At 40.2% G+C, this 21,972-nt stretch overlaps 1 protein-coding gene across 2 annotated transcripts in view; it reads left to right on the forward strand.

The window, feature by feature from the left end:
• The window catches only part of LOC124636134 (pecanex-like protein 1), a 33,429-nt gene that overhangs the window by 6,110 nt on the left and 5,347 nt on the right, over positions 1 to 21,972 (forward strand). Inside the window, exons 4-25 of one of the 2 annotated variants that reach the window (XM_047172061.1) lie at positions 72 to 4,624; positions 4,900 to 5,064; positions 5,783 to 5,927; positions 6,525 to 6,691; positions 7,163 to 7,319; positions 8,809 to 8,934; positions 9,291 to 9,407; positions 9,803 to 9,955; positions 10,400 to 10,596; positions 11,105 to 11,274; positions 11,901 to 12,074; positions 13,562 to 13,709; positions 15,400 to 15,551; positions 16,071 to 16,254; positions 17,034 to 17,203; positions 17,537 to 17,664; positions 18,183 to 18,296; positions 19,141 to 19,262; positions 19,621 to 19,740; positions 19,947 to 20,012; positions 20,366 to 20,505; positions 21,261 to 21,684. In XM_047172061.1, coding sequence (XP_047028017.1) covers positions 72 to 4,624; positions 4,900 to 5,064; positions 5,783 to 5,927; positions 6,525 to 6,691; positions 7,163 to 7,319; positions 8,809 to 8,934; positions 9,291 to 9,407; positions 9,803 to 9,955; positions 10,400 to 10,596; positions 11,105 to 11,274; positions 11,901 to 12,074; positions 13,562 to 13,709; positions 15,400 to 15,551; positions 16,071 to 16,254; positions 17,034 to 17,203; positions 17,537 to 17,664; positions 18,183 to 18,296; positions 19,141 to 19,262; positions 19,621 to 19,740; positions 19,947 to 20,012; positions 20,366 to 20,505; positions 21,261 to 21,684 — 7,892 coding nt within the window. The remainder of the gene's footprint in view (positions 1 to 71; positions 4,625 to 4,899; positions 5,065 to 5,782; positions 5,928 to 6,524; positions 6,692 to 7,162; positions 7,320 to 8,808; positions 8,935 to 9,290; positions 9,408 to 9,802; positions 9,956 to 10,399; positions 10,597 to 11,104; positions 11,275 to 11,900; positions 12,075 to 13,561; positions 13,710 to 15,399; positions 15,552 to 16,070; positions 16,255 to 17,033; positions 17,204 to 17,536; positions 17,665 to 18,182; positions 18,297 to 19,140; positions 19,263 to 19,620; positions 19,741 to 19,946; positions 20,013 to 20,365; positions 20,506 to 21,260; positions 21,685 to 21,972) is intronic. The other variant, XM_047172062.1, reaches the window with a different exon arrangement.

A 21,972-nucleotide genomic window follows, 5' to 3' on the forward strand; every position in this document is an offset into this window, starting at 1 on the left:
TAATAAAATTCTCACCAACAATCTCTCCTCTGAAGGATGTATACAATATAGATTTGTTAATCTTGTTACAGATTTAAAAGTAGATGTCCACCGCAAAAACAGTTCGGAGTCGAGCATAGAGGACAGTGCAATGTCTGCTAAGCAGACAGAGGTAGTGGCGGCTACCAAGTCAGACCTGTGCGTGGCGCAGGCCGCCGAGGTGGCCGGCCCTTCCAAACCCCGTCCAGCCAGCCGGAGCCGCTCCAAGTCCGGCCACAGGAGAGAACACAGGACTTCCAAGCGAAGGACCCACGGCACTAGAATCGATGAACTCATAGGAGAAGCTTCTAGAAGCGCCAGAGCGGAAAATAACCTACCAGTTCACATGTTAGTCGATGAAGGCCCCTTCGCTAAAGTCAGTAGACGCTACCACGAGTGTCCGCACAGACGTGGCTCCAGCAATAAGGACTTTTTCAAAGAGTGGCTTTATCTCGACGGCAGTGAGGCTGCTGGTGAACCTTACCAGTCTAAATTCGCGCGACAACTTAGTTCTGACTCTAGGGACAACTCCGAACCTAGTGTTGGACCTCCTTCTCCGAAAAAGCGGATAGCACATCGACGAAGGTACGCCAACTATCCGGACGAGAGTTGTACCAAGTCCGCCATGGCGCTGGCCACACAACAGTCGTCCAATATGCGGAGGAACTCCAATTCGACCATGTCCACCATACAGTTACCACTTTTGAATTCGACTGCGCAACTCGTGTCACACATGAGGCGGCACTCGAACAATGCGGATACTGGGTTCTTCGCCAGCGTAGAGCTTGGTGAGTACATGATGGTGAAAGCCGAACAACCAGTCGGCGAAACTGAGAAAAGTAAAGGGAAGAGTTCAGGGTTCAGAAGAATAAAGAGTGCCGCGTTAGAAATCGGATGTCCACCCCCTAGTGTTTCAAATCTATCACCACATCCAAATAGTGCAGAGACTATTGGTGGTCAGATGCTAAAGAACCCTAAAAATGCAGTGATTCCACCTCCTAGCAAAAGTTTAACGCGCGGGCCTCATTTGAACTTATATCCAAAAAACGAGTCAGGGGAGGGGTGTAGCTATCCCTACTTAACTTACGGTTCAGAAATCGTTTACCCGATAGCTGAAATATCCGATGAGATGCAAACTTCGCAGAAAGAAACTGATCTAGATTCAAGTGGAGAGAGTTATAGTGACTATGATGATGAGAAACAATTTCGTGGGTTTGACTGGGACGCAGAACAGTCACCAGCGATGCGGTCCAGTGACTCCGACTACGAGAATAACGGCTCCAGGTCACCGCTTCTTGATAGACCCTCGGATGTCCGCGTAGTGCGTAGTAAAACCCACGCGGACAGCAAGAAGCACTGCTGTGAACGACATACAAACAAACATAACTTAGACTGCCCCAACGATAAAGGCAAACCCGTAAGACTGAAAAAGCTTCCGAAGCATGAGCCACAGTATGAAGCCAAACGGCCCGACAGACCAGCGCCCTGTTGCGAATGTAAAACTGCCATCAACGCAAGCGTAGATTATTTTGAAAAAGCCAGCGCGAGTTCCAAAGATTTGCTAATAGAAAAGTCCAGTTTAGAATCTAATGAAAATCAGGAACAGCCAGAGAAGCAGCCTGAAGAGAAGAAGGTCGTCGAGAAGAAACTGTGGGACCATGACATATGTAATTCTAGCAGTAGTAGTGATACTTATATGGACGGACCGCCGAAACATTTTAAAAACGAAAAGCTCTGCGTGGCTCCCGAAACTGAAGAGTCCCAACTGACGTGTGACAGCAAGAGTGCTGATGAGAGAAGCGTGTACAGCTTAGACTGGCTGTTCGAGGAGTCGGAGCAGCCTAAAGCCGGCTGTTGTAAGGAGGCGGGAGCCTGCGCGCTCCCGGAAGAGGTCCTTTGCCAAAAACTAGCCAATGCACTTGGCGAATCGTCTTCCAACGTCCCAAAAAACTTGGGTGCTATACCAAAGCAGATAAAAAACTTAGCGCGTTCGCGAGCTTCCTCGCAGAAGGAGAACAAGAAGAGAGATTCTAAGAAGGAAAAAGATGAAAATCAGAATGAAGAAGTAATAATGTTCGATGCGGTGGAAGCTCAGGCTGCTTTGGTACAAGGGCTGGAATGTTTGTTCGCGGCGACCAACGCCAACACGGTGGTGATGCCGCCGCCGAGTCGCGACGAGCGGCCACGCGCGCACCGCCAGAGCATCCGCGGCGACAGAGAGAACTCGCACAAAACCAGGAAACGGTCCATTGAAGAAGTAGCACAAACGTCCACCAACACCCTCCTCCCCACTTCCATGCCGCTACTGGCAGCCTTCCTCAACTCCCGGGTAGACTTCGGACCTTGTTGCGTACCTTCCTACGTGGCCAACGCTACTGAGAACGCTGCGCCACAAAACGCGCAAGCGACTGAAGAGGGGCCCAGACTTAGACCACTGATGGACAGAAACCATAGAAATCGCGTTAGGAAAATAAAGCGTTCAACTCGCCAACGAAATAATCCTTCTCAGCAGAACAATACAGAAAAGAAGGACAAGCCGCCCGCTCCTGATAACTCAAATAACTCCACTAACGTTCACTTCGCGACGTCGTTCGACGACACGACGGACGGCGCGATACATTGCTTCATAGATGAATACGGCAACTGGATGTCCTACACCTTTGACAAGAACAGTTCGGGGCGCGCTCAGGCACAGCCCATACCCTTGCCAGAGAAAGAGGACGGCATGAGGATCAACCGGGTCAAACCAATCGACAACCCGGATAACTCGCAAGAGACTGCTGGCGAGGGCAGCTGCGGTTCTTTAGAATCCGAAGCTGGCAACAGTGAAAGTATACCCAAAACGAAGCGCGGAGACAGCATCGACCAAAGTTCCTCCAACCAGGGCAGTAACAACCCCCTCCTGTCGAGCAACAACAACGTGTCGGCAGTCGTTCCTATTAACACTAATAACGCCAACAAACGTTTCTACGTGTTCGACGGCGGGACCGGCACCCACGCCGACCAGCCGCGCTCGCCTGTAGCCTACGTGACTGATAGTTTACTAGAACAAATAGAGGCTGAAAGACAGTCCCGCATGGGACTACCCAGTATGCATATAAACTTTTTAATGAACCAGCAAAGGGCGCAGCAATTAGCCCAGCAACAAACTGAAAACACTTACGCTAATATACCAAGTTTAATGCCTTCGATAGGTGAAGAAAGTGAAATAAATCTTAGGAGCAAATTCTCAAAAATTATGGACGAAATGGAGAAGGCGAACCAGCCGAAACCAAAGAGTTACTACAAGTTCAAATTGTCGAAGTGTTTCGAACTAAAAGTGACGATGGACAGACTGCAGCTGATGGCGTTGTTTGATAGGAACTTGACGTTTAAAGAGACATTTGTCACGATATTCCTGGCTGTGATGGTGGCTGTATTGGGCTCCATGGTGTTGAACCTCGGCTTCTACAGGGACATTTACGCGTTTTGGTTCTGCTTCATCATGGCGGGGAGTCAGTATTCCCTGCTGAAAAGTGTTCAGCCGGATTCTGCGTCCCCAGTTCACGGTTTTAACAAGATGGTTGTGTTTTCTCGGCCCGTATACTTCTGCATATGCACGGCACTATTGTGCGGGGTGCACAGTTACTTGGAACAAACAGCACCTTTAACAGACGAAGTGCATACAAGACGGAAAAGAAGTTTCGATGAAATGAAACCTTTAACTATTTACGGCTTCGAGATGAACGAAAGAGATTTTTTACAAGTCATTCAGGAAATACTATCGAAGTTCCTGTTATTTTTTCCTTTAGCGTTCAGCTTGGGGTTATTTCCTCAGGTGAATACGTTTCTCATGTACTTATTGGAACAGATTGATATGCATGTGTTTGGTGGAAACGCTACCAGCAGCTTAAGCGCTGCAGTATATTGCGTAGTGCGATCAATAGCAGCCATTGGAGTACTCTACGGGTTCGCTTACAGTGGCCTAGTAGAAGGCAAGAAATCGCAGCATCAGAAACACAACATACTCTTTTCAATATTCTGTGGCCTTCTCGTGCCAATCGCTTACCATTTAAGCCGCAGTGCGAGCGATTACACCCTAATCTGGAACTTGATTAAAAAACATTTGTTACCACCGGAGTTATACGTCATACACAATCCAGAATGTTCTCCGGAGCTCGAGAAAGGGGATCCGAACACACTAAGTGACGACAAGAAGAACAATTCAGAAAGTAACATATCCAAACAGAATTCCATAGGAAGTTCTGCGTCGAAGATCAATTTTAGTTCGGAGACGAACATAGCTAAGCAGAAGCGATCTCAGACTTCTAGCGTAAGTTCTTTGAAGATGGATCCTAGAGGGGGGGACACAATGAACTCTACTACTTCTTTGAAGGTGGATCCTCCTACTGAGGAAGATAAAACTCAGGAGACAAATACTTCGAATGCTAAGCAGGACCCTGACAAACCGGATGAGGATATGGAGGATCCTTTGCCTAAGAAACTGCAGGCGACGGTGAACGCTCGGCTTAAGAATGACGTGATAGTGTGCACTTTCCTAGGACTGTTCGTGTTTGGACTGCACTGTACTACTGTGTTCACCACGCTGAGGCCACAACTTAATACGGTGAGTTGTTATTTATGAACTTGAAACCTTGTATCATATTTTCTTTGAATATAACTTATATGTGTTACTTTTTAAGGTATTTATCTAAGGGCCATGGATGTCTTTCAATTTTATTACAAAATAGTAAAACAATAACTTTGCTGACCAAAAAAAATAAAATCGAATAACATCTGTCTTAAACATGGTGGGGTTTCCGTATCTTAGTCGTCCGTCAACCTATTTATCTATAGGTATTATTTAAAATATTTACATAATACCTTGTTCTGTTTTACCAGGTGCTATGGATAATAGCGGGTATCCTGGGCTGGGTACTGCACTACCTGACTCCTCAGCTTCGCAAACAACAACCGTGGCTGTGCCTGGCCGGGCCGGTGCTCAAGCAACACGAGCACGCTCAGTTCGAGGTCACCGAGCCAGCTAGGCTCATGTGCTTTGAGAAGGTAAATACATACATACATACTTATTTTATGTATATAAAAAAAATATGTGATAAATTGTTTTATAGAAGCATGTTCGATATAATTATAGCTTTAGAAGTGTTACTTGGAGAGTGATGCTCTCCATTATCTATAAGGCCTCGGCCTCGAATTTTGCGGGCAGCGGGGCGGCAGCGGCGGCGGCGCGGGCGGTCACCGCTTGACTGGAGTGCACCGCTCGTTGCCCGCTCCCGCGCCGCTGTATTCGAGGGCCGGTCCATTTGATTATACGCGTAAGATCCTGCCGCTCCCGCGCCGCCGCCGCTGCCGCCCCGCTGCCCGCAAAATTCGAGGCCGAGGCCTAAGCGGTAGCCTACCGGGTCCATATTATAAAATGATCATCATATAAAATCAATCAATTAAAAATTACCATCATATAAAATGTACCACCTGTATAGCATATATGGAATGCTAATAAAGAATTGTCACTCAAATAGACATGGCAATAGGACCTCTATTTCACTACAATCTCCCAAAACTCCATAATTTTGAGATCTCGGTCACTATCGGACCTGATAGACCTATTGACTGACTTGCGTTAACATATGTATTTTGTTCTGTATATTCGTGTTTTACAAATCAACTATCTTTATCTCTACCGTCAACATACTTTTTGTTGGTCAATTGCTACAGCTTTTCATTCTATAATATTTATACATAAATCGTTATTCTAATTCCGTAGATGTTCGTGTACCTATGTTTCCTGGAACGTAACGTGCTGTACCCGGGCGTGGTGATCGCGGCCACGACGCAGGACGCGCCCGCCATTGCCGCCAAATTTGGCGACGCTATTGGCGCGCTTATTATTTGCGTCTGCGCTTTGAAATGTAAGTTATTGTTATACATATCCTTTGTCAAATCAAATAAAATACGTTTGTTTTCATTCTACAGTGGCCCCTAGATTTGTCACTCAGTCGCAAAATTACCTAAAACATAAAAGAATTACCTTAAAAACTTACATATTATAATACAGAATTAAATACAGTATATACTTCAACTTGATTTGTTTTTTTAATAAAAACCCAAAACGACAGATTCCTACGCCTAGTCTACTTATTCAAAACTATTAATTTTGTAGAATTCTAAGTAAGTAAAGCACTTTGTGAACGTCTGATAAGAAGGTATTTAATAATACTGTCAGCTTCAAAAGTAGCTAAACAAATCTAAGTTGGCATAACTGGTAAACACCGTGTCGCCGATAACACCAGAATATTAGTCTTCCTCTTTTGAAGCTTAGTATATTAACTAAATTTTATGCCTTTTTGATATTAAAAATTATGACCCTTTACTTTGTTATTCACTTTTGACAATGTTGATTTGTTCAACTAATTTTAACGCTGACCGTGTCACTAAAACAGACTAAAATTACCAGAACCATTTCCATGTATTGATTTATAATTTATACTATTTTAAATTATCTTCAGGTCTTCGAAACGCGTATTCAGAACCGGACTCCCAGTACCTGATCCTAGTGTTCGCTGTATTACTGTTTCAACGAGACTTGAGCAGTCAGAAGATATCGGAGACCTTTCTGGTGGACTACTTCATTACTGCGATCATATTCAGCAAGGTTTACGAGTTTTTGTTGAAGGTATGTTCTTTTATTTTTGTTAGAATTTTTAGCTAGGATATTAAATGAAAAGACTTAAAAAACCGTTGTATCTATATAGTTTTATATGTTTGGCAAATCATTCTTTCTTACTACTTTATATTCAGATAAAATTGAAAAATACAATAATGTTTGGAACTTTAAGATCAATTACAAAAATAATCAAATAGTTGTGTTTGAATGTTAGCTTTGCATTGTATTTTTGTGCCAAATAACTTTGAAATTACTCATTTGATCCTTCACGCCTGCATAATAGTGTTTTGTTCATATATTGTTTTATTTAGCTGTATCTCAGGCATGGACAACAAAATGATGAAGGGAGATGTCATAATGTAAAAACCTCCCTAGAAAGTAGCGCGCAAAAATACTGGCTCTGGCATCTCCGTTTATCTATCCTTGCTCCATGGTATCAGGATGTTGGTCTACTCTCAAACACGATATTGTCTCCCGCAGGTACAATTCGTGGTGACATACATAGCGCCGTGGCAGATCACGTGGGGCAGCGCCTTCCACGCGTTCGCGCAGCCCTTCAGCGTGCCCCACTCCGCCATGCTGTTCCTGCAGGCCTTAGTCTCTGCGCTACTGTCCTCGCCACTCACGCCTGCGTTAGGTAATCATTCTCCCCCGAGCATTTTCCCAGTTGGGTTGAGTACCAGTGCTTTACAAGAAGCGACTGCCCTATCTGACCTCCGCAACACAGTCATTGGTGTCTAAGATATACTTAGAAAGTACATACAAACTTACAAAATTTGCATTGGTACTTGCCTGACCTGGAATGGTGACATTAAATTAGCCTCTTATTGTCCACTATGTAAACTTTTTTCCTCGTTGGTCTAGTTGTCGCAAGTGCGGCTGCTGAGCACGAGGTCTCGGGTTCGATTCCCGAGTCGGGCTGAAATCGCTTTGTGGGTTTTAGAAGACTCAGACAAAGAAGCCCGGAGCCTGGAATTTGGTGATTGATACACCCGTGCATTGGAGAGCACGTAAATGTCGGTCCTGCGCCTGATCTCTCTCCGGTGGTGTCGGATTGCCGTCCCATCGCAAGCAGAGAGTGAAGGAATAGGGAAGTACACCTGTGTCTGCGCAAGTGCTCGTGCACTATAATATGTCCTGCGCAGTTGGCTGATCTTCTTATATGAGAACAGCCGCCGTTGTAACCGATAATCGGCTAGGGTCCTCCTATCATCATCATCATCGAAATAGTTTTGAACTGACTTGAGTTTGTGAATTCGACTGTTTAATTTTGTTTTTCCTAACGACTAAATAATAAATTAAATTTAAATATTAAATACAATGACAAAATTATTAATGAGACTAATGTTACTAAGTTTTTAGGACTAAATATAGAAAATACGCTAAAATGGAATATACATATAGACAAAGTATGCAATAAACTAAACCAATACTCTTATGCTCTGCATATGTTAAATAAAACGGCAAACCGAAAAACAGTATTAATGGCGTATCACGGTTTAGTAGCGTCGACGTTGAGGTACGGAATTATGTTTTGGGGAAACGCAACGGGTAAAGAAATGGTGTTCAAGTGTCAAAAAAGGTGCATTAGAGCTATCTGCAATCTAAAATCTACCGACAGTTGCTACATGCATTTTAAGAATTTAAAAATATTAACAATGCCCTCACTATACATTTACGAAACAAGCATGTTTGTAAAAAATAATTTAAATAAATTTGACCAAGTAACCAGTCAACGTCGTTGTGATCAGTTACATGTAATAAGGTCTAAGACTACATTTTATAAAAACAGTATTTTTGCAATGGCTCCAAAAATTTATAACAAACTTCCAAAAAGTATAAGAACTGAACAGAATATTAGTATTTTTAAACGTAGATTAAGTACATTTCTAATAGATAAGGCATATTACTCAGTTGGAATATTTCTAAATGATAAAATAGAAATACTATGATTTTATATAAACTCAATAGGATTAAAATTATTTGTACACCAATTCCATTTGGTAGAACATAGAGCTCTAACATGTTTAATTTTAAGACCTATCTGTATACCTATGCTCACAAATAAATACATTGAATTGAATTGAATTGAATCCTTGAAATACTTAATTACTTCTTGTTTGTAGGTAGCGCAATATTCATGACATCCTACGTGAGACCGGTGAAGTTCTGGGAAAGGGATTACAACACTAAGAGAGTAGATCAGAGCAATACTAGACTGTCTTCACAGCTGGAACGAAATCTTGGAGCTGGTGAGTTTATTCTAATGTTCTTGACTAAAACTATCCTAACTATACATTCTAACCTATTAGGTATAGTTTTCGCTAAACTTTTTATCGACATGGAACATCGCGTAGAAACCATTTTTAGATATCAGCGGCCACATGCAAATACTCGGAATTTAGCTGCGAACCGCCATCGAGTTTGGCAAGAACTATAATTATTTTGGATAAAATTTTTCGAAAAGAGTTTTCTATGAGTTGCTATATTTTTTTTTGTTTAATTTATTTTTATACGGCCCACATGGTATTTTCCTACACTCGAAACTCCCTTCTTTTACCACACTTTCAAGTTCAAAACAGAAATTTAACTTCAATTTTGTGTACAGATGACAACAATCTGAACTCGATATTCTACGAGCACTTAACGCGGTCGCTGCAGCACTACCTATGTGGTGATCTCATGCTCGGACGATGGGGGCAGGTGCAACAGGGCGATTGTTTTGGTAAGTTTACATCAATATAATTATGTAATATTTCAATGTAGACAATGTCAAATTAGGATTCATGAAAAAAAATGTCATACACTTTCACTATTTCTAAACTTAAAATAATCCTAAACGCTAAATCAACTCTGATTGATGTTACGCAACGGACGCTCATTGCTCGGACTGTAGATTTTAGAAAGTATGAAAAATCATTTACTTTTGTACACAAATAAGAAAAAGAAAATTGAAAAGGTGACTTATGATTTGATAAAGCATTTAAAAGGTGGCTTATGATTTGATAAAGCATCAATCAACATGTTTTTAGGTACTTTAGCAACTGTCAAAATGTATCAGTTTAAATATGCAGCTTATTCAAATCTAATTTTACAGTAATTGAATGATTTTGTTTGCAGTACTGGCATCGGACTACCTAAACTGCTTAGTGCACATAGTAGAGATGGGTAACGGCCTCGTGTCCTTCCAACTGCGAGGCCTCGAGTTCAGAGGCACGTACTGCCAGCAGAGAGAGGTGGAGGCTATATCTGAGGGGCCTGAGGAGAGCAGTGGTGAGTATTATGTTCATTTCAATTATTTATTGTTCAATAAAATTGCGATGTCGATGTAATGATAAAAAAATATATTATTTTTCTCTAATAGTTCAAGAAGTCCTTTTTCTTAAGCCAATATTGTTCGACTGAAAAAGCTTCCCCCTAAGTCTTTTATTTAACTATGTCTGCTGTAATCAGTATTAAAAAGATAATAAATTAAAATTCCACTCGCAAGGTATACTTAAGACTCCATCAAAGTTTTAAAGAGTTTTCGAGCTATATGTCCTCGATTTCGCACTTATGTCGCCCTCTACCGACAGTTATCAATACCTTGGCGCAAAATTGCACATCTTAAGCACTTCGTTGATGTCAAGAAAAATAATTGAGACAGTAACTATCTATTTCTAAGTATTTTTTTCTGCCTTAATGGGATAATTGATTTGAACCTGTGTGTGTGCACAGAGGGCGTGTGCACGGGCGCGTGGTGGTGCGGGGGCCGCGCGCTGTCGCTGGGCGCGGCCTGGGCGCTGCGCTGGCTGGCGTGGCAGCTCGTCGCCGCCAGATACGTGCTGGAGGGGTACTCCGTGTCCGACAATAGTGCCGTGTCTATGCTACAAGTGTTTGATTTTAGGAAAGTGCTGCTTACTTATTATGTTAAGGTGAGAAACTAATATTTTATAATAATGATCTTTATTCATTTAGAGCATTTAAGGGAATACAGATTAAAGCATATTGTAATTCCGAAAATTATGATAATCAAGAGGATTTTGTAACTAAACATTTATTTGGTACTTGTTAGAATTTGAAAACTTATTTCAGTTTAAGGTAGAGTTTTAGAGAAAGACTATGTTGTTTTGAATTAATTAATTTATAATAACAACTATTGAAATTATTTTTTTAAGTGTATAAAATTCTTCCTATAAATGTCTTATGAACATAGATTTTATCGTTCTTATAGCCTATTGATTGATCCTTAACACGAATACGTAATGTATTTTGTTACATGACTTGTGTCTTCATTAAAGTTGCAAAAAATAATTCATTATCATTTTCATCATCATTAACCTGCCCTTATCCCAATTTTATTTGGGGTTGACGTAGCCTGTGTGTATGTTACAAAATTCATTAAACCTAATTATATTACTCTTTTCCACATTCACCCAACAGAGTATAATCTACTACACCATCCAATCGGCTAAGCTAGAAGAATGGCTAGCTTCCTCCATGATAGCTGATGCTCTGAAGCCGATGAACGAGAGGAACTTCGTGGATTTAGACCCCATATTCAACGTTAATCTCGATGAGGATTATGACTTTAGAGCTTCGGGAATTACCAGGTAAATTCTTGTTGCGAAATCATTTATTTTCTATATGTTAGGTATGTTTTTTTTTGCAAAATAAGTAATTTTCAATCTTAATTGGTGTTAGTTATTTTTGTAATGAATTTATAAATGTGCATATAAGTGAGAATATTAAAAAAAAATATCTAACCCTAGCAGTCAACAAAATTGTTGGTTTACAACGAAAAGAATCATTTTGTGAAATTATATAAGTTTTATACAGTGCAAGTCTTTATAATCAGAAAGAGGAAATCTATGCTTAACTTTATCGGTAAAATACTTTTATCCGCAAAAAAAAAGACTTTTTTCGTCAAGTAGTGTTTTTTCTTCGAAAATGGATATTGCATTGTAACGGCCGGTTCACACATGTCTCCGTTTTACTGTTCCGTTTTATCGTGTACATTTTTTTTTCGTCGATGGCGTATGTAGTTGTATACAGAATATTGTGCCATGTGTGACTCATACAACTCACTCACTCATACAACTACATACGCCATCGACGAAAAAAAAAACGTACACGATAAAACGAAACAGTGAAACGGAGACATGTGTGAACCGGCCGTAATGCATCACCAATAAACCAATAAAATAATTACCCCCATTTCCACCCCCCCCCCCCTCAGGTCCCGTTTCTGCGCGGTATACGGCGAGTGGATAGCGCACTGCGGCGCGCGGCGCGGGGCCGCGTGGCGCCGCCGCGCGCAGCACGCGCACTCGCCGCTCACCACGCTGTGCTTCGCGCTAAGTCTGCTGGGAAGACGGGCTTTAGCTGCTGCACAGCATTTGTCTGCTTCTAGGTTAGTTTAATATAGTGTGACAGGTTATATACGATTCATTCACATAATTCTTAATAGGGTATTTTAGTCTAGATGAGAAAAAAATTAAAAGTGTATTACAATGATTGTTTAGAGGAAAAGCAATCGGGAAATGTTAGTTTCACTTCGTAAGGTACATAAATATATTTTTTATTGCAGTTTAAAGTTTTTAGGTTTTTTTATCTGTCTTTGAACACTACGAAATGTCGCCGCCATGCTAATGACGTCATTACGGTAGTAAACAAAAGTGTATAACCTCTAAATATTATCCACATTTCCCAAAGTATTGATTCTTGAAGTAGTTAACCTATCATTAAAGAGTATATTTCATTAGATAGGTAATGTTAATACAGTTACTTACATCAAAGTGATCTTCACAAAAGTATAAACGAGATTTATCTGATAACAGTCCGGGATCTCGTCTCGCAACTTTTAACCAAGTGTTTCTCATATTTATATCCACTGGTACTTGAATCCATAATTTGTCTGGTGTTTTTACACTAGTGTTCTCACATTCAGAAACAACACACCAACGATACGGAGCATAATTACTCATTATTAAAATTTTCAATACATATCAAAATATGTATTACTGACAGCTGTAGTTTGTTTACTAACGTAATGACGTCATGACCAAAAAACAATCATGGCGTCCGTTGTGTGCCGCGTTTTCGCGAAATACGCGCGAAATTTGAAATTATGATAAAACAATTAATTTATATTCGTACATAACGTGAGAAAAAAAAATATTTTTAATTTTTTAGAGATATATTAAGACTAAAGAATTTATTTAAGATATATTTCAAAAATGCATGCAATACCCTATTATGAATCTTTTTGAAGTGCAGTCAAATTATGACAAAATGAAGTCTGTTCCTAAAATTTTATTGGCTTTTAGTCCTAATCAGACAGCCACCTCTAGGGAATCTAGAGCTGCATTCACTGGTTGGGATAAATCTGTGGTTTTTTCAAAATTATTTTAGATTTGAAAAATATTTAAATATAAAATTTTAAAACAATTTTTCGTAGTTAATTTTTACCTTCATAAAATTGAATAACACACATCCAATTAAAAGTTAAGTAACACTTTTTTAGAAATCATTAACGGCCAGTTTTTTCATCAAAAGTTAAAGGTAAAGTATTGTCTAAAGTTAAAGTAACGGTCAAATTCGTTTTTTCAACGCTAAAGTGACAGCAAAATTCATAGAAAAATTGAATTTAACCGTTACTTTAACTTTAGTCATTACTTTGACTTTTACTTTGGCTTTAACTTTTGATGAAGAAACTGGCTGTAAATCGACATCATCCCGCTATAAGCGCAATAAGGAGCAGTAAGGAGGTGTCAGACTCTTGCCGACTAAAACGCACCGTGTTCCTTTTTAAACCCTTTACATACCAGGACCTTAGTAACAATTTCGAACAATCCCACAGCCCCAGCAAGAATAAACTATTTTCCCCTATTTTTCTAGCGTGGAATTCTTCCTGTACGGCTTACACTCGCTGTTCAAAGGCGACTTCCGCATCACCTGCGCCCGCGACGAGTGGGTGTTCACCGACATGTCATTACTACACTCAGTCCTAGCACCAGCTATACGTATGGCGCTTAAACTGCATCAGGTATGTGGAAAAAATGTACTAGTATTGCTAAAGTTTTATATTTAATGGGTTTAGGATTTCTTTTGTTGAAATTGAAGAAAAATAAAAATAAAATCAATGATAGGAAAGAGGTAAATCGGGAACAGTCTCAGTGGTTCCCAAACTTATTTTGTCTACTGCCCACTTTGAGAATAAATAAAAAAAATATGGTGCAATATGGTCATTCATGGTGCTTTTTGCCTCATAAAGAAACCGGAGACAGATCACTGCAAACTTTTGAAGCGCTAGCGAAGCGAGCCCGTAATTTTTGAGTTTTTGGACATAATAGAACCCAAACATGTTTTACAAAAACCAGTCACAAGTGAAAAAGCCGCGAGCGCGAAATTTTTGAGTTTTGGAAGAGTAAAGTACCAAAACAAGTTAAAAAAAAACCGCGCAAATTGTTAAGTTTTGGGGCACAAAAGTACCTCAACAAGTGTGGAAAAAAAACACTGCAAAGAGAAGAAGCCGCGAGCGCAAATTTTTTGATTTTTGTGACGCAATGATACCTAAAGAAATTAGAAAATAGTCACTGTTAAGTGGAAGGCGCGAGTGCAGCGAGCGCAAAATTTTTTGACTGACTCAAAGGGCGCAGAATAAACCAGAAATGTTGAAAAAACCGCTTTTTTTATAACTTTGAGGAATTAATTTAAGTAAACCGGGAAAAAACATAAATAAACGAGAAAGAGAGGGGTGACAGCCGGACTGGCACCCCTCCAGTGCCGCCTCGACGTCAAGCCTTGTTTGCGCATGCACTGTTGTAGTTTTGTTTAAAATTTGAATAATGAAGTGAATCTAGGCTTTGCAGATTAGAATGGCACCCTCAGTGACTTGTCTCTTCTGCCCGTGCCATCCTGGTCGTACAACTTGAACCAGCCGACTGATACAGGAATTCACAATTCGGGTTATTTAACAAAAACTTGTTAAAACATGATAGATATCTACGAGTACTAATAACTATCAAAATGCGAAAGTGTGTCTGTTGCCTTTTTATTTGTTTGTTTGTGTCTACTTTAATTACGAAACGGAGCGACCGATTGACATTGACATGATTTTAATTTTTTCTATATTCAGTAAAATAGGACAGATATATGAACTACGTGGAGAGAAATATAGAACCGAGTCTGAGCAATCTTGTAATTCATATTAGTTGATGTTCACAAGTCGTTGTCTCTTAGACAAATAAACTCCCTCGCTAAATAAAATTCCTAAGGCCTCCTAGCTAAATAAAATTACAAATCACCCCCCAGGCCTCTACACAACGCCCCTATTTTCTTTCTGGGTCTCTTACCGCCCCCCTTGAGACCTGCAGCGCCCACAAGGGGGCGTTATCGACCACTTTGGGAAACACTGGTCTATTTAGTAACGACTTTATGTCATGTTTTTGCACTATTTTAATAATTCAGATAGTAACGTACGATGGCTGAAAAGTTGTAACCTTAACACGAAACATGACTTTTAAAACCATTCATTCATTACATAACATTGAAAAATTCAATTAAATAACAATATTGTGTGACCCATCAAACAGTAAAATATTCGTAGCCAATTTATATTTCAAATTCTTTTTGAGCTCAATTTTGTCTAAAAATACATGTTTTTGTTACTCATAATTCTCTTAAAGCTCGATTTGGACCCAAAACACTTGTAATTGTCCTATTATCTTCCCCAGGACCACTTCATGTTCCCCGAGGAGTACTGCAGCAGCTCTGCGCTGTACTGCGCTATAGCGTCGCACGCGGAGCGGCTCGTCATCTGCCACGAGGCGGCGCCCGCCTGGCGGTACAACGTGCTGCGCGGGGCTCCACATCTGTTGGCTTTAAGGTAAATCAAAATAAGTATGTCTCTTTAAGAAACTTGTTTTCGTGTAAATGAGTCTAAGCCTATCTCTATAACAACAAGATTTCGATTTTCCTTTACGCTCCGTTAGAAAGTGAACCTAAAGGCTCCTACATACAATGCCAGGCATACTACTACAGGCATAGTGCTACATACAGACAGGGCCGCCGTGCACCCGGCGGCATACAAAGCCGCTGGCTTTGCCGCATAAAGGAGCCGTCGGTCAGGCTGGCGGGGTTGCGCGGCTTGTCGGCATCAGTTCGTGCTATGTGACTGTGACAACCGGAATGATGTTCGGCAGTTTAGTGCCGCTTGTGTGTTGTGATGAAAAAATGTGAAAATTTGTTGAAACTTACAAACTTTCCTGGCTCATTGTACAGTCCTTGCGTCCGAGTCAGAGTATGAAAAGTACGTCGTCCCTAGAAATGTCTTGGGACGACGCGACGTCAAAACCCGAACCTAATACAATTAAGAACAATCAATAAATATTTACATATTTCTCAGGCATGTAATGGACGAAGGCAACGACGACTACAAGATAATAATGCTGAACAAGCGTCACCTGGGCTTCCGCGTGATCAAGCTGAACCGCGAGTGTGTCCGCGGCCTGTGGGCTGGCCAGCAGCAGGAGCTGGTCTACCTGAGGAACAGGAACCCCGAGCGAGGGTCCATACAGAACGCTAAGCAGGTCAGATATTATGTTATTGAAACTGATGTTTAAAATGTGTCGATTTTCAGCGTCATTTGAAAAATAAGAGATCGTTAGACATAATTTAAATGAAGTTAATTTCAAAATTCTATCTCCAATCGTAGCACAACTGATAGGTAGATCGTTTATTGTAACTCGTAGTAAGTGGATAAAATTGAATCTACGGCCTGTCAGCCGTTTATACTACAGAATAGCTAGCTTGTAACTGACAGTCCTGTCTTTTGCCTGCCACCGTCCCGCGCGCCATTGAAATCAACCCCGTTGCAAGTTATACCACGTCCCGCGTCCCGCGTTGAACTACAGACTGTCAGTAACGAGCCGGCCAGACTGTATCAGTGAGCGGCGGTGGCACACGTGCGCAGACTTGTACTCTGGATTCTTTTCCCGGTTCGGTCGACATTTGCGTGATGAGTATTCTTGTTGGCCGTGGTCTGGGTGTTATAATATGTATAAATGTAGCTATCAGTGGCGAAGTTTTGAGCACGATTTTATAAGTCGTGGAGGTATTCTGTCCCAGCCCATTGCGGCATCCGATCGCATCCCAGAAATCAGTTTGTCGATCTCCGTTTCGTCTGTTTGTAAAAGAAGTTCACCGGAGCAGCGTCCAGAGCCTTTGATGGGTGAGCTGGGGGAGAACTTTTCAGCTAAATTTTTCGCGATCTAAGCGAAAAAGTCAGTTGCGGCTTCCCTACATCTTTAAACCACCCTTCGTCACTGGTGTTCCGCTATTAATACTATCTTGTTTTTCTCTTTGTCAGGCTCTCCGCAACATAATAAACTCGTCGTGCGACCAGCCGATCGGGTACCCGATCTACGTGTCGCCGCTGACGACGTCGTACGCGGACACGTCGCCGCAGCTGCGCGAGCTGCTCGGCTCCGCGCTCACCGTGCGACTCATCCGGGACAAGATCGCGCAGGCTTGGCGCCGGTTAGTTATATACAGAACTAGCTTCTGCCAGTGGTTTTTTACGTACATCCCGTGGGAACCTCTGCTCGAACCCGGATAAAAACCCTGTAGCCTTCTTCTATGAATGGGCTATCTAATCCTGAAAGAATTTTGAATTCGGACCAGTTTTTTCTGAGATTAGCGCGTGCAAACTCTTCAGTTTTATAATATTAGTATAGTTAACATCCAAATTTGATTGTACGTCTAAGATTTGGTTTTCTTTGTCCGTAAACTTGATTCTTCATTTCACTGTTTGAAAGTAATGCCAACATTTGGTGTGCATGTTTGGGGAGTAACAACTGGTTAATGTGACAGTATCCGTCGCCGCTGCGGCGAGGGCTGCTCGTCGGGCGGCGCGTGCTCGGCGGGCGCGGCGGAGGCGGGCGCGGCGCGGCTCGCCACGCCCAGGCACAACGCGCTGCATCTCTCCAGGACTTCACTCGGTAACTTATTTATTTATTTGTTCACCACCAAATATACAACTATTTTTACAAATAACATCTATTACTATAACGTAGTAACTTATTTCTTATACTAACTAAATCTTAACGTTTACAAAACTTAATACATGTACTAAACAATGAAAATGAAACTAATACACTAAAAATAATAAAGTGTCAAGTGTACCCAATAGATATCATACAATATGCAACTCTAGTAAGTACATTCAAAGTGCAATGAAACATATCTATCCGTTGCGATCTATCTGTTGCATGATGTACTCTATCAGTCACGTAAACACTCTTAATTGAAGCTAATCAATAGCTTACCGATCGTGTATGAAGGTGTCTAAATATATATTTTTTAATGTAAGCAAAAATTAAAGTAATTCGGGTCAGAATGTAGCAAAGGGTATGCAATGAATTCAGGACTTTTATTTGTAAATTTAATCCACTTAGAATGCTTTGCTTTAACGCCCATACAAAAAATTCATTTACTAATGTTTGTAATGTATTATCAGCGGGTACGCGCGGCAGTCTAGCGTCGGCAGGCAAACCCACGTCGTCAACACTAGCGTCGTTAGCGGGGCTGCTTCGAGAACATTCCCACGAGCGGACCACGCATGATGAAACTGGTGAGTTAACATTAAAATACACATATTTTTTATTTTTATTTAGACTTTTGAAAAGGTATGGAATAATACCTATAAAGTATCAATTTCAAGCATTAATCGGCTAGCACTATTGTTTACACTTTGCCTAAAATGGAAATAGGCCATTTTCATCAATTGTGTAACTAGCTGTCATGACAGTTTTTTTTTATATTGCGGTTTTTTTTTATATGAGATCCATAGCAGTGCTTTAACATTAATAAATCATAAAAGTATCCATTTATTTTATTGATAAAGGTTTATTTTTATTTATCCCGAATATTTTGCTATTTTCAAGATTTTCACTTATGTATTTTTTTTTAGTAAACTATAATAAGGATGTATAACAACCCAAAATTATTAATGACCAATTTATTTATGCTCATACAAAAGGATTAGATATATTGAAGATATATAACTGTGAGTGGTATTTGTTTTATATAAAAAAAGTCGTCGTAAATATGTATTTTTGTAGTTACACTATGTATTTAGATTTTATATATGTTTGTGAATATAGCGAGTAGTAGTATATAAGTTGTGTATATGCTTTGCACTTAGAGATAAACTGGTGATACTAATGGTATGTAGTATTTTCTGACAAATATAAAATTCGAATTATCCGTCTTTAAGTAATATCTTCTTTCTTTTAAAATCTTGTTTGTATATCAATACTACTTCTAATGCAAACTTGCATAACTGTACAAACCGTATCGTATCTATATTTATTTTATATGTAATAAATAATGTGATATTTTATATATTTATCTGTTCAAATTATACTTTAATGTGTATTATTTTCAACCTCTAACTTATATTACTCCCTGGCCAGCGGCAGCAGGTGGTGGTGGGGCTACCCTGGTGGACAGCACGAGCTCGATGCGGTCCCGTGAGGGGGGGCACCGCGACAGGACCAACCGCGCCAGGACGCCTGCCAAGGAACCGGCTAGACAAGTAATATTATACTACTTCTCTAATCTGTCATTAGAGTTGACTATTTTATAAGTAATCTATCATTGGATGTAGCAGTAGGGATCACAATGCAGCGTCAGACAACAGACACGGAGACAAACATGATTTTCAACGTGCTTCGAAAACCTCCAACGTAAAAATCTTCTTTCCGTGACACTTAAGCTGTTAAACGTATAATTTTAATGGTGTTGTAATATTACCTTAATCACTGCACCATTGTTCAAAATAATAAATTCAAATACACCTTATTAACTGATAATGTACTTATTTGGTTAACTATTAAAATAAAATAGCTATGCAAATGATGACTTGCATTTGACATCAACATAAATTATTTCAGGTGTGTAACCGCAGCCGTATGCGTCGAGCTGCGCCGGCGTCGTTCCGCCTGCTCGCCGCGTCCGACAACATGCGGCTCGAACCCACGGCGTGTTCGTCACATCCTAATGATGATACACAGGTATTTGTCCCATTCTAGCTTATATACAGGATGCCTTTTGAAGTTTGGGGGATTTTACGTTTGTTCATACTTGCAGGGACATTAAAATAAATATAAGACCCAAAGCTTTGCTGCAGTGTCTTATATAATTGGTTATGTTGTGGTTTATATTGGCTATTGGGTATATTGATTTCCAGCATATATCTGAACATAATGTTTTTCGACAGAGTGCGGCAGGCAGTAACTGGGAGTGTGCGTGGCGAGACCAGCCACGAAGAGCGGCCAGCGCCAAGGTAAATTGGTTATATTTTTGTGTTTGCAATAAAATACTGTTGCCAAAAACCTTATAATGGGATTCAGTAAGTTCACAATTCTTGGGTACATTAATGATTCACAACTACTCAACTTCTAAAATTGACATCGCAATTTTCGCCTGCCGGAAAACGGTGTCGTAAATGATCCATTTTTAAGTCTTACAAACTTAAAGCACACACCTTTATTTTAAGTTATTTATCAACCGTTTTTCTAATTGTCCTTAGGAACCGAGGGCCTTAATAAACGATTGAAAACTAAAAATTGAATAAAATAATGTTTATTACCGGATAGTTATTTTACATTGTGTTCTCAACATCACGATTCTGTCCAGGTGTCCAGCAGCCGAGGCAACCCAAGCGCGGAATCCTCCCTAGAAGACCTGACTCTCACCCCGACAGGCCTGGACCTATCCCTGCCTGATTGCAAGATCATCGCCAACAGGAACGCCAGGCAAGAGAGAGACTTTAAAAGGTATTGCACGAACATCTCATGTGTCATATGCCATGCTGGGTCTTCGTGACTACAGGTTTTAGTGGATGTGGCACGTTTTTTTCGGGTATTTTTTGTGAAAATTATGAACGAGAAAATTCTTTCCAGTCAAATTAAAACTAGACTAAAAATCGCACTTTTTGAACGACAAAAAAATACACAATGACAACCCCTAAAGAGCCCATCGTTCACCACTTGCTATGTGTTATTGATGGGAAGAAGATATAGGCTATTTGCCTTATAATAATTTGGAAAAATAATCGGCAAGGCTGACTTTTGAGGCTCAACTGCCTAGTATTTTCCCAAGGCTTCTCTCAATTCCTATTCGAAAGGAATGTGACCTAATATTGATGCATATTTTTTGTTCACTATAAAGCCTTTGGCGATCTGAAAAACGTGCTACATCCAAATTAATCATACACATTTTTTTTACTGTCATAATTACGGAATGTTTTATCGTGGCCATTAATCATTGTCATTTTTAAATGTTTATGTTTCTTTTAACCAAAAATCATAGCTTTTAGTGGTGTTTCTTAAATTTAATTTTGGTGTGAGAATGAAATATTCTAATTTTAACTTACTTCTCCACATACTTTCTTCTACTCATTAGTGAATGTTCGTTTTTATTAACATCACTCAACCATACTCATATTTTGCCTTAAATTGTATCTTACTCACACAAAACCATCGATTATAATTTCTCACACGATTAATTAATTACATTTTTAACAAAATAGGTTTTACGTCAATGAAATAACACCAAAGGACCTATCAAAACTCAGCAAGGAGATCCGTCACGAGCGGGAAAGTTACCGCGAACTTACTGGCCGGTACATAGAGAAACCCGAAGCCATACCGTTAAAAGAAACTCATTACTCCGACCTTTCGAATAAAGAATCGAACCTAAAGAAAGAAGCGAAAAAGGACTCTAAGGCTAAAGAAATAAAGACGAAGATTAAACGGTCGGATTCCGGTCGTAGTGAGTTGAAAGTGAATGTTTCTGTCGGCAGTAAGGTGCTGATTATCGAGCCTTTGGGAGTGTATGACTGTATTAACTTGGGTCGGAGGATAGATGTGGTGTGGCCCTCGGAGGCGGAGAGGGAGAGGGGGGGGAGGAACTTCTGGGGCAGCTGGGTGCCGCTAGCGGGGATGGATGGACTGGTAAGTTTTTGGAATTTTAGTTTTTTAGTGACTTGTAGTTGTTTTTTGTCAATAGTTTCAGAATGTCCGATTGTACGCGGGGTTATTATTGTCTTTGCCCCCTTTAGTTTACTTATATAAACTTAAAAATATCAGTAGTTATAAATTTTATCAATAGTTGTGACTATTTTTCTTAAATATTTCAGTTATTTGTACTTATTTTTGCCAAGTTTGTTAATAAAGCAAGGATATTTTCAGTTTTAATATATTACAAAAACTCATTTTTAATGATTTTTAAATGCTTCAAGA

This window comes from Helicoverpa zea, chromosome 14 (genome assembly GCF_022581195.2).
Source record: "Helicoverpa zea isolate HzStark_Cry1AcR chromosome 14, ilHelZeax1.1, whole genome shotgun sequence".
Taxonomy (NCBI): domain Eukaryota; kingdom Metazoa; phylum Arthropoda; class Insecta; order Lepidoptera; family Noctuidae; genus Helicoverpa; species Helicoverpa zea.